The sequence below is a fragment of the Sinocyclocheilus grahami genome, unplaced genomic scaffold, assembly GCF_001515645.1.
Source record: "Sinocyclocheilus grahami isolate Dianchi unplaced genomic scaffold, SAMN03320097.WGS_v1.1 scaffold169.1, whole genome shotgun sequence".
Classification (NCBI taxonomy): domain Eukaryota; kingdom Metazoa; phylum Chordata; class Actinopteri; order Cypriniformes; family Cyprinidae; genus Sinocyclocheilus; species Sinocyclocheilus grahami.
This window is the reverse complement of record NW_015505348.1, coordinates 55,385-68,147: the sequence shown is the minus strand read 5'-3', so window position 1 is coordinate 68,147 and position 12,763 is coordinate 55,385. Positions and strand designations below refer to the sequence as shown.

Genomic DNA, 12,763 nt, shown 5'->3' with positions numbered 1-12,763 from the left:
CTTAATATCAGTCAGTCAAGCATTATAATATGATAATCAAGTATTATTTAATAATAGAAGTTTAGTAATTAGAATTAAAACTTGGTAACCATGAACTTAGGACTGGTGCTGGTGCTTTTTTTTGGTCATTCAGTGTTCCTGTAAAAAAAACGAACAATAATACTGGTAAGATATTATTATTAGTATTATTATTATACGAATTCTACTAATAAGAACAATATAAAAACGCACTAAGGATTAATGAGCTACTGGATTCATGAATATTAATCAGGTTGTGTGCGTTTGCTCGAACTGATTCGCTGATATCAAAACAGGGACGATAATAGGTGAGCACCAGCCAATGAGTTTGTCGTTTGCGCAGTAGTTCCACCCACTACAGGAAAACCCGGCAGTTCTTAAAAGCTGAAGAATTCCAAAGGAACTCTGTTATTTTTACAGAAAAATACAACAAAGTATATCGTTTACATGTAGCACATCAATTCTGCATGTTATGCAAGATTTGCTCTCGCTCTTTGCGCGTGTGAGAGAAAGTGACGGCGAGTCGTGCGCCTTCACACTAGAGTTTACGTTACGCCAAATACACAAACACAGGTGCGCTGCGCATCCATTCAAATGAACTGAAAAACATCACTGCTCGCCTGACGGAGAGTGAAACTCTGAAGTGCTCAGTCAGAGTGTTCTGAGAGTGAAAATTTATCTGTGCTAATCATATACTCAGCATCCAACTCACACACTGGCGAGTAAAATCTGAGAATTGATTAGCCATCGGCTAATATTAGACATCATTTAGTCGCCCAGAGTGAAGATTTAGTCGCATATGCGAGTGATTTACTCGCAATATAGAGGGTTGCAACGTGGCAAATTCGCGTAAAAAATCTGTGTAGGAAAGAGTTTCACCTTTACGTGAAATTCCCAGTTGTACAGATGTACAGAATTATACAAATTTTGCAGAGCAATGTAAATATGACTGCACCTTTCCAATGTTTAATGGTCTTTATTGTGTTTGTTTTTAGATATTGGCACAATAATGAGAGTAGTTGAGCTGTCTCCTCTGAGGGGATCGGTTTCGTGGACGGGGAAGCCAGTGTCGTACTATCTGCATACGATAGACCGCACCATAGTAAGTGCCCTTTCAATTTGAGTCACATGGGTTTCGTTGTTCCTCTTGGTGTAAAATGGGTCTCTTATTTGCATTAGCCATTATTGTTAGGCATTTGTGTGCGTCACATGTACTGATATCTAACAAATGCCTTTTTTTTTTCTTGCAGCTTGAAAACTATTTTTCTAGTCTCAAAAATCCTAAACTCAGGGTAAGACTTGTTTGGTTCTCATGTTGTTTATGGGTTTTTGGACAAAATATCAAGCTAGATCTCTTCCCACAACACATGTGGTTTGTTTTTGGTTCCAGGAGGAGCAGGAGGCAGCCAGAAGGCGCCAGCAGAAGGACAGTAAGGAGAATAAGAGCAACACCACCACCCCGACCAAGCCCAAGGAGCACAAGGTAGACCTACAGGAGTTACTCGTTTATTTATTTTAATTAATTCATTTTATTAATTCTCTCTCACACACACACACATATATATATATATATATATATCTCAATTGATCAATATTTTATTATATTTCTTTTTCAGTATTTTGTTTTCAATTTATATATTATTTTTGGTTGAATTCTGCCCAAGGATCACAAGGTAGACAAACAGGAATAACTATTTATTTTAAAGGGGTCATATGATGCTATTTTAGAGATCATTATTTTGTGTAACAGAATATGTCGACATGCCTTTAATGTTCAAAAAACACATTATTTTTCAAATACTGTACATTATTGTAGGTCCTCTATGCCCCGCCTCTCTCAAACGCGTCGTTTTCAACAAAGCCCCCTCCTTTGACAAGCGCAGTCTGCTCTGATTGGCCAGCTGACCCAGTGCATTGTGATTGGCCGAACACCACAAGCACGCGTCGGAAATGTAACGCCCCTTACCATAATCGCAGCTTTAGCTTTCAAAGTAAATATCAAGACAGTTAATAATGTCGTTAGTTTTACCATCAGTTCAAGCCTGAAAGGGCAACAGAGTCGCGTGACAGACACAGTGATGATGCAGTACACAAGCGCGGTTAAGACAGCTGACGTGCTATGATTTCTGACAGGCAGTTCACTCTCCTGTGATGTGACCCTGTTCCCCTCTCACACACGACGCGTTACTCTACACTGCGCAAAACTCCGCATTTGAACAGTCAATAGCAAATACTTAAACTAATAACAAAACATACTTACAGTCACTGATTCAGAAGCACCAGATTGTCATAGCAAAGTCGGAATTTACCCTTTTTTTATTTTTTAGAAATAGCCTTTGTGCACAGCCAGCCTTGTACTCTTCTAGGTTAAAAAAAATGGTCGTCCATAAAATGCGTTGCACAAATTCAAACATCTGGGTTGTGCTGTTCTGTTGTAAATAAATCTTAACCAATGATTCCTAATTGCATCTACTTCCGGAAGGCCAAATAAAGTGCTTTTGCACTGAATCACACGGTCTGCCTGACATGGCTGCATCAACACAACTGCTGCTCCTGAAACCACGCCTTCTTTCTTTGCGTGCATATTTGGGCGGCATTATGCTAATATTTCCACATAGTGAGTTAGATATGTGGGGGCGGGTTAGAACGAGGCGTTTTAGGTAGGCGTGGCTGAATCTTAACTTTTATAAAGAATATCTCTTTAGTTTTGAGACTTTAGTCTTTGCAACTTTACAGATCTTCTTTATGCACCAAGAGCTTGTAACACTCCAAAGAGAAAGGGAAACTTGAAATCGCATCATATGACCCCTTTAATGGTGTATATATTTATTTTAAAAATTCAGATGTATCTTTATATACATGTATCTATTTATAAATGTATTTATGAATTTATTTTAAAGGGGTCCTATTATGCTTTTTCAACTTTAGTCTGTAATGTTGCTGTTTGAGCATAAAAAAGATCTGCAAAGTTACAAAGCTCAAAGTCCACTTCAAAAGGAGATATTTTATTTAACAGAAATCACTTTTCAAAAACTACAATGAACGACTCGTTTGGACTACAACGCATGTTTTCCACTGGCCCAGCGAACCAATCACAACACACACTGGCCCAGCGAACCAATCCCAGCACATTTCGTATTTCAGAAGGGGGGCCTTCATTTGATACAGGAACTATTCAAGCCGTTCATGCCAGACTGGGGAGAGAGGTGTTGTAATAATGTAAAATATGTGAAAAATAATGTGTTTTTCAAACAAACTAGCATTGAGAGCCTGTTCTAGTACACCCCCAAAATAAAATCAAGACTTTGTCAAAGAGCATAATAGGACCCCTTTAAATTAATTTATTTATAAATTTTCAATTTACATCATTACATTTATTTATTTTAAAAATATTTAATATAAATTATTTTCTTGTAAATTATGATTTTGTTTAATTAAATTTCTAAATTATGTATTAATTTTAATTTTATGTATATGTAAATATATTAAATTAATAATTTTGTACATTTATGAATTTATTTTAAATGTATTTATTCATAAACTTTTTATTTACCCATTTAATTTTACATTTATTTATTTTGAATTATTTTGAATTTCTTTATTTTTATATTGTTGTTATTTTAAATTATTTTATTTAATTACTTTTGTAATTAAAGTGTATTTTAAGTGTATTTACTTATACATGTATATTTATTTAAAGATTTATGAATCTGTTTTACACTTATTTATTTTAAGTTTTTCCTTTTCTATGAATTACATTTCTGCCCAAGGAGCACAATGTAGGCCTACAGCAATCACGTTTATTTCAAGTTTATCTATTTGTTTATTCATTTGAAATCTATTAATGCGTTTGTTTTAAATTTCCATATTAATAAATATATTTATTTTAAATTATTATTAATGTTTTTAATTAATACAATTTCTGCTTAAGGAGCACAAGGTAGACCTACAGGAATCACTTTTATTTATGTATTCATCTATGTACTTTACGTTTATACATTTAAAATGTATTTATATAAATATAACTTATTTGTATTCAATTGAAAATCTCTTTACCTTGTGCACCAGGTGCAGCATGACTTTGGTGGTGAGGAGGCGCGCTCAAACTCGCTTGTGCGAGTGAAACCGTCACCCAAACCCCGCCGGGCCAAACTGCTGCCCAGGGGCCGCAAGCTCGGCAACAGGAAGCGCGGGCGGCCTAAGAAGGCTGCCACTGCCACTGCAGCTGAGCGTAAGAACAAGAAGAGCCAGATCGCCCTTGATCTGCTGCACGCCAAGACCCTCTCAGCGGCCCCCCCTCAGGGTGAGACACTTGCCTAAAACCGGCACGCCTTTGATGGCTATTTATCAGAACCTTTGACATTGACTTTTGTGGTTTGGTTCAATCCGTAGATGCATACAGGTCACCTCAGAGTCCTTTCTATCAGCTACCTCCCAAAGTGCAGCATTATACATCAAGCCAGCTTCTCATGGGCCCCACTCCACCAGGCCTGCAGGCTCTGCTCGGTACGTTCTGCTCTCCTTTCATATTTAACATGAGGAGATCCATTTCAGTCCTACAGACATGCTCATGTATCTGCTCTAGTTACACAGTCAATCACCCAGTTAACATAAACCACCTTGCTCTTGCTCTAGATAACGTGAAAGTCCAGTACCTGCAGTTCATGGCCTACATGAAGACACCACAGTACCGGACCAACCTGCAGCAAGCCCTTGAGCAGGAAAAGGTGAATCTGTCTTCTTAGTGTGTGTGTGTGTGTGTGTGTGTGTGTGTATATATATTACTAATGATAAACATTGTTAATAACTATAAAATAACAAATGAATAATAATCTCCATTATAATTAATAATAATAAAAATGAATAAAATAAAATTGTATACATAATCCTAATATTGTTATTAATTTTATATGCTTAATAATAATAGACACAATAATGAATTAATTCATTAGAAAATATTTTAGATATTTAAATATACAATTTATAAATTATTGCAAAAATTGTGTATTTTGTTAGTTTTTATTTTTAAAATGCCAAATTGTATTTGTAAAAATATTTTAAAATATTTGTTTAATAACAATACTACTAGATTGTAGAAATAATAATTAATGAGAAAACAAAGTATTTGTATATATTTAAATAAATAAATGTGTTATTTATAAAGTACTGTGAAAAATATGTTAATATATAGATAAACACAAAAAGAAAATGTTAAATGTTTTTTTTTAATTTGTGGATGTTCTTTATTATAACCTATTAATTAACTAACAGTATTCAGTATTTCCACAGTTTTGTGAATTTGTGAGCTCCGAAAATATATGGACTTTATGGTTTTGTCATAACATTATTGTTTTTAATAATATTATTAGAAATAATAATAATTAAATAATTAGTGAGAAGCTATTTAGATATTTAAATATATAATATATATGTTATTATAAAAATGTTGTATTTTGTTAGTTTAAATTTGTTTTAAATTAAAAAAATGGACGTATTTTATTTAAAATATTTGTTTAAAAACAATACTATAAGTAATAGAAATACATAAGAAAACAAAATATTTTTATATATTTAAATATAATTATTTTTGTTATTTATAAATTGTGAAAATTATATTTTACTTTGTTTTGCTTTATAAACACTAATAAAAAGAACAACTGAAAATAAATGTCTGAATTTTATAAATATAAATGTCAAATATATTATAATTTATTAACTAATTAGCAGTATGTTTTCCCCAGTTTTGGGAATTTGTGAGCTCAGAAAATATATGGACTTTATGGTTTTGTCATAACATTATTGTTGAACTTTTCCCTCCCCGTGTCTTTTCACAGCTGAGACACACAGAACTGTCCGGTCAAGCCCAGCAGCTGCTCAACACTTGTCACACTCATAAGGAGAGGATCAGAGACCTTTTCCAGTCCAAACTGGAGGAGGTAAGACTTGTTTCACAACCTAGTGAGCTGACTACCTAGTCAACACTTTCAGATCGGTGATATGTAGACATCTGTGCTAAATGTAACCCCTCTGCCGCCGCTCTCACAGCTGGGTGTGAAAGCGGTGACCGTGGAGGACCTGGTACAAGCTCAGAAGGAGATCACGTCCCACAACATGCAGCTGAGGGAGCAGACCAAACAGCTGGAGAAGGACATGGCCGAGCTCCGCGATCAGAGCCTGGTGCTGGTGAGTGATCCGCAATAAACCCTCATGGCCTGCCTTGACGGAGCAGAAGGATACTTATGATTCAGAAATGAAAGTTTCTGGCAGAAATGGAACTGAACGCCCATTGCTCGTGTGTTTGTCAGCTGAAGGCTCGGTGTGAGGAGCTCAAGCTGGACTGGGGATCTCTGTGTTTGGAGACTCTGTTGAAAGAGAAAGCAGCTCTGCGAAGACAAATCTCGGAGAAACAGCGCCACTGTCTGGAGCTCCAGGTACTCACATGTACATTTTTCTCAGTCAGCTCCGAGCTAATAGGTCATTGCTTCTTTACCATTGGTACAGTTGATGCTGTGGCACGCTGATCTTGGTGCTTGTGCGGTTTGCACTGGTTCAGACCTGGCCTGCAACATGGTACAATCTCATTTTCCCTCTCTGGACTTTAGTAATTTCCTGTTTCCCCACTATTTCGGTCTCATAAAGATGCACTAGGATGACAACCACACAGATTTTTTTGTTGTTTTACATGAATGGTTATGACAACTTGCATGTGTATGTACCATTTTCAAGATTTAAGTAGATTTCAGTTGTTTGGGTCATCTAAAAAAAAACTTGCTGCAACCTATTAGTGGATTGGTTTCATATTTAAAAGTATCATTACATTTTTTTTTTTCCAACATTTCATATTTGTATGTTAAAAAAATGTCAAACATTTATCTTAAAACATTATTTATGCATTTGGAATTTTACTGTGTAAATGTATTAATGGAACGTAATGTTAATAGTTAATAATTACATATACACATATATCTTTATTTTTAAATAATCAATATCGAAAATATATACAGTCCTTCATCCAAGCAAAATGTGTGTATAATTTTACTTGTAATTATATAATAATAGCTATAATATGCAAAGTATTTTTATATAGTTAAATGTGTAATTGCTTTATATATATATATATATATATATATATATATATATACATTGTTTTCTGCAACCATTTTAGCAATTATTCAAGCTGTGGTTTTCTTTTGGCAGAGGAACACTCCTAGTCCAGTTTCGAATCCTGCAGGACAGAGCAATGGCAAGCCGCCTCTCACGCCTACCTCAGGTACAGTCCCGCTGCCTACTTGGCCTGCTTGTTTGTCATAGATGAAGCTTAGCAGTTAGTTAGTTAGTGCATGTAATTCAAACCCTTGCACTAGGAAACTTGACTTTTGCCACGTTTTGGAGGTCAGCATGAAATAAAATTGCATGTTATTAAAATGTATATTCCTTTTTAGAAATAAATAAACAATACTGCTTTAAAAAGACCACAATTTAATTAAGCCTTGATCTGTGTGGGAGGAAGTCATGATATACAGTCTTGTGGGTGTTTTCTGCAAACATTTTAGCAATTATTCAAGCTGTGGTTTTCTTTTGGCAGAGGAACACTCCTAGTCCAGTTTCGAATCCTGCAGGACAGAGCAATGGCAAGCCGCCTCTCACGCCTACCTCAGGTACAGTCCCGCTGCCTACTTGGCCTGCTTTGTTTGTCATAGATGAAGCTTAGCAGTTAGTTAGTTAGTGCATGTAATTCAAACCCTTGCACTAGGAAACTTGACTTTTGCCACGTTTTGGAGGTCAGCATGAAATAAAATTGCATGTTATTAAAATGTATATTCCTTTTTAGAAATAAATAAACAATACTGCTTTAAAAAGACCACAATTTAATTAAGCCTTTTTAAAAATCCTAAAAAGTGTTTTTTGAATGTGGTCTGTGGTGCTCACATGGGCAGTGTGTTTAATTCCGACTTGTGACCATTCCTGATCCAATTTTCCCCATCATTTCCTGTGCTTTCTTCATTTTTGTAATCAACTGAATTGGCAAAATGGCCAAAGGTCTGCTTTTTTTGACCACCTCCATCCTGGAACCACATAACCAGATGTCCAGAAATAGGACAAGGATTCCCGCAGTCTTGGAAAACCTGTATGAGGAAGCCTCATTTTAAAAGTGTGATTTCTAGACCTAGATAAGTCATGTAAATTAATAAAATCTTAAAATTATTATTTTTTCTAGTTTTTCCAACCTCTGAAATAATTTATCAGTTAAAAATTGAGCAAAAATTATTTAAAAAAAATCCTTATCCAGTCGGCGCCGATAGCCTCATGGGCAGCGTGCCGACATACAGCGCCGTTGCGCTACGAGCGTCCCGAATTTGTATCCTTGCTTGACGACCTTTGCTGATCCAACCCTTCTGTCTCTCTCTCCCACTTCGCTTCCTGTCAACTCTAAACTGGCCTATCAAAATGAAGGCAAAAACAACAAAAATAAATCTTTTAAAAAAATTCTTATCCAGTAAATCACAAGTGACTGCAAAAGGCTTGTAAATTCATTGGTAAAAAAAAAAAAGAGAATTTTGGCGGCAATAGCCTCGTGGTTAGCACATCGACGTTCGATTCCCATCTCAAGGTCCTTCGTCGATCCCGCTTCCCTCTCTCCACCCAGTGCTTTCCTGTCATCTCTCTACTGTCTTGTCCCAGGCATAAAAACCCCATAAATATAAAAAGAAGAACATTTCAACTCTTAAAACATCTTGAATTCTGATATTTAATTCACAGAACCAACGAACCCCAAGAACCAACAAGGGTTTAAATGTAACTTTTACATACTGTCATAGACATTGGGGGGGGCCTGTATTCAGAAAGAGTTGAGAACGTCCAATCTAATCTAATATCATCCATCCATGTAGTTTACATACTTTAGTACTGTACTAAATCCAAAATCCGTTTCCTCTTAGGGTATTCCTCCAGCTCAGGGTTGGTGAATGGCTCTCACTCCGCTATGCTGACCGAGGACCAAGACTGTGACGCTGTGTCCCCTCCCCCTCACAGCACTCCCATAATGAACCTCCAGCATCGTGGCTCTGGCCTCAGTCCTGCGCTGGGCACCGGAGGCGTGCTGCAGTACGCTGACGGCCCACCGAGGCTTCCTGAGGATGGCCATAGCCGGCAGAGCCCCGAATCTGACACGGAGCCCTTGGACAGCGAGGCTCGTCGCCGTATCTTTTTCTCCTCGTCCTCTTCTTCCTCCTCGTCTTCGTCCTCCACAGGAGGTTCAAGGCTCCACCACGGGTCGATAAAGCAGGGTCACCATCATCACAGTAAGCACCACCATCACCACCATCATCACTCTCCGAGCTCCCACAGCCAAGAGGGGCGGAAACGAGGGCGGCGGAAGCGCAGCTCCTCTGGGGCCATTCCCATTAGCGGATCCCCCAAAAGAAGGGCATTTCCAGGACTTGGCTGCTCAAGCCATTCTTCTGGATCACCGCTTAATATCAATTCAATGGTGAGTGGACCAAAAATGGCATCTGTTGGTATTGCTCAAACTTATGATTGTCCTGAAATCAGACCCGAAATGTTTGTTCTTTTACCAGGTGAACAACATAAACCAGCCTTTGGAGATCTCCGCCATTTCTTCCCCGGAGCAGTCAGGACGAAGCCCGTGCGGGACAGATCTAGATCAGCCTCCTGTGCTCAAAAGAGAGCGTCCCCTGGAGCTCAACAACACAGGGCGTTATTCCTCAACCCCTAGTTCAGATGAAGAGGGCACCAATTATGCCCCGGACACCTCTAGTTCAAGCCGGTAATTGCTCTTTTCTTTCAAATCTGGTTCATTGGTGTTTCATCTTTGTAGATCATTGAAAAGATGGTTGATGGAGAACTGTTTTCTCTTTCAGAATTGAACGCAAAATCGCCACCATTTGCTTAGATCGAGACGGACCCATGAGAGATGTGGAAAGGAGTAAGTGCGGTGCATTTTGGCTTATGGACATTTCACGTTCTGACTCCACTAGCTATTTCTCATGCAATGTGGCATTTTACAGGCTTGCAAGGACGTAAATCAGGTGCCAGTAGTGTGAGCAGTGAGGTATCATCTTCGTCTGGATCCAGCAAGTGGAAATCCACTTTCTCCCCAATCTCGGACCCCAAGCCAACTCCTCCGGATCACCGCCAGGGTGGCTCACCATTCGGTGTTGGGGCTTCCCGAGGCGGTACGGACTCCGACTCGGACCAGAAACCGCAGAGGAGAGGGGAACGTGAGCGGGAGCCTTACGGGAACTCGAACCTCTTCCTCAGTCAGGATGGTGGCGGTCGCTCAGTCGTCAGTGCATCAGAGCGGCCCCTGCAGAGACAGAAATCGCGGGAGTGGGACCTGAAATCCGTAAGCGGATTGGCCAGCCAGAACCTCTTTATATCCGCCGCGGCCAGTGGAGGCATTTTGAGTGGGAAAGTGGGCGGGGCCGTCACAGTTTCCTCTGCCTCTCCAGTGGGACAGTACTTCCCCCTGGGCGGGGCTTCGGTCCTCCAGTCCTTATTTGGAGCTCAGATGCCCGGACCCGCCACCGGCGGAGCCCCCCGGTTGGTCAACGGACATTCGGCGCTCAGCAGTTTCTCCAGCGCCGGGCTGGCAGGGGGCGCTGCAGGAGGTGAGTTGGATATCTTCTGTCTCTCTTTCTGTTTTCCGGTGAATATTGAGCTCATGGTCAGAACAGTCGCTTGGGTGTAGAAAAAGGTAAGTTATGGCCCAGCGCTGCCACATTGCCTGGCTCTCCCACACTGCTTGCTGTGCTGACTGTGCAAAGGCTACAGCTACACACCTAGAGGAAATGACAGCAGGTTGTAGTAAGGTGAATTTCACAGAAACATGTCCGACATATTTCACCCCAAAGACGAAAGGAAAAAGTATATGTATAAATAATATTTTTTTCCCACTTAGTTTTTAATTTTTTGCTGACTTTTTTCTTCTTTTGATTTTGCTGTGAAATATAACATGTTCTTGACATGACTTGTGGGATTCACCCAATGAAACGTACTATTTGAATACAAAACTTACAAAGCTCAGGCCTTTTAAATAATTTTCACTGGCCTTGATGGTGTAAACTGCTGATTTAAAGGCCTGTGAAAATGTCAGAACTGTTAAGCTCTCTGTTGCTTATGAGATTGGCGAGAAACTCCTTGGCTTTTATGGCTGTATTTCAGGCCTTCACGTTTTCTCTGGGTGTTTTACTTAATTGCAGGTCTTGTTTTTGGGTGTTGAGGCATTTCACTGTGTACCAGCACCTCACAGTCCACAGAGATGAATTAGTTACTTGAATAATCTGATGGATGGATGGATAGATAGAGTGATTGATTGATTTAGATTGATCTAAATAGAGACATTTATAAATGGACATAGAAATATGGAGATAGATGGATAGATATGTAGATGGAGATATTTGCATATAGATATTGAAAGATGGCTAGAGAGAAATGGTGGCTAGATAGACATGGATAGGTAGATATGGAGATAGGTAGTTGGATATAAATGGATGGATAGAGAGGTGATGAATAGAGAGATGGATGGATAAAGAGTTTGATTTAGATGGATGATAGATACATGGATTGAAAGATGGATATAGTTGGATGGATAAACGGATATAAATTGATATAGATATAGGTAGACGCAGGTAGATGGATAGAGAATTGTATTTAAAGATATAGATATGTAGATGTAAATGGATATAAATATTAGTTATAGACTGGTGGATATATATGAGTAGAGATAAGGATAGATGGATATAGACTATTGTATTCTATATATAGATGTGTATATATAGTTAGAATCTCCATAAAAGCTTTAAATTGATGCACACACTTGTAAAACCCAAACATTAATTGCAAATCGTTAATTATCCTTTATGTACCATATAGAAGAGGTGTGCAGCTCTCAGGTTTGGTGTGAGGTGCTTCTGGTCCATCAGTGCAGTGCCTCGTCGCTTTAATCTGTGCTTGTTTGTTGGACTGGCTTGCTGCTGTGCACAATCTGGCTCAGCCCCCATCTTCTGTCTCTGTCTTTTGCTCCCTCTCTGTGCTGTATGTCTGTAGGGATTTTTCACCACATGGTGCCTTCAGTCTCCTCCCAGCAGTCTGGGGCCAATCTCCCAGGCCCCGGGGCCCTCAGTTCCCAGCAGAGGCTTCTGGACACCAACCCCAAAACGGGGGCCTCGTTCTTGGCCTCTGGCCCCTCGCAGCACAGCCGCACACAGACAGTCCTACATGCTCCCTCCCTCGCCCTCGCTCCGCCCCCTCCCCTCCTGAACGCGTCCTCCGCCACCCCATCCCAACCTTCCTCCCCACGTCCCGAGCGCCACCAGTCCTCAAGGCCGCAGTCGTCCCTCCCCGCCTCCACCTCCTCCCCGTCTCTGGCTGCCACATCTGCTTCCTCCACCTCCTCTGCTTCCTCCCGGCCCTTCACTGTGCACTATCCCCCGCACCTGCCACCTCCACACCCTCCCAGCAGCGCAGGTTCAGGTGGGGCTGGGACGTCCTGGAGGACTCTGGGTATGCAGGCATCCTACACGGCCTCGCAAATCCCCGGCAATCGCCCCAGATAGGACACGTCCAGGTGTAGGAGGGTGGGGGGAGGGGGCGGTTTGACGTGGAAAATAGACTATTGCTAGACGGACACAGGGAAGCTACTGCCAGCTATAATGTTATGAGTCCCAACAAGATATGTGGTGTTGGCATGGAAATGGGCTACATGCTTTGCTGCTTTTCTTTT

At 39.9% G+C, this 12,763-nt stretch overlaps 1 protein-coding gene across 1 annotated transcript in view; it reads left to right on the top strand.

Annotated features, from left to right (window-relative positions):
• Positions 1 to 12,706, top strand: part of LOC107593341 (histone-lysine N-methyltransferase, H3 lysine-79 specific-like) — a 24,185-nt gene extending 11,479 nt beyond the window's left edge. The window contains exons 11-25 of the mRNA XM_016283027.1: positions 1,014 to 1,120; positions 1,269 to 1,310; positions 1,409 to 1,501; positions 4,087 to 4,321; positions 4,411 to 4,524; positions 4,654 to 4,745; positions 5,853 to 5,954; positions 6,064 to 6,201; positions 6,324 to 6,513; positions 7,542 to 7,676; positions 8,958 to 9,508; positions 9,597 to 9,805; positions 9,900 to 9,964; positions 10,047 to 10,649; positions 12,088 to 12,706. Coding sequence (XP_016138513.1) covers positions 1,014 to 1,120; positions 1,269 to 1,310; positions 1,409 to 1,501; positions 4,087 to 4,321; positions 4,411 to 4,524; positions 4,654 to 4,745; positions 5,853 to 5,954; positions 6,064 to 6,201; positions 6,324 to 6,513; positions 7,542 to 7,676; positions 8,958 to 9,508; positions 9,597 to 9,805; positions 9,900 to 9,964; positions 10,047 to 10,649; positions 12,088 to 12,596 — 3,185 coding nt within the window. The 3' untranslated portion in view covers positions 12,597 to 12,706. The remainder of the gene's footprint in view (positions 1 to 1,013; positions 1,121 to 1,268; positions 1,311 to 1,408; positions 1,502 to 4,086; positions 4,322 to 4,410; positions 4,525 to 4,653; positions 4,746 to 5,852; positions 5,955 to 6,063; positions 6,202 to 6,323; positions 6,514 to 7,541; positions 7,677 to 8,957; positions 9,509 to 9,596; positions 9,806 to 9,899; positions 9,965 to 10,046; positions 10,650 to 12,087) is intronic.
• Positions 12,707 to 12,763: the final 57 nt, after the last annotated feature.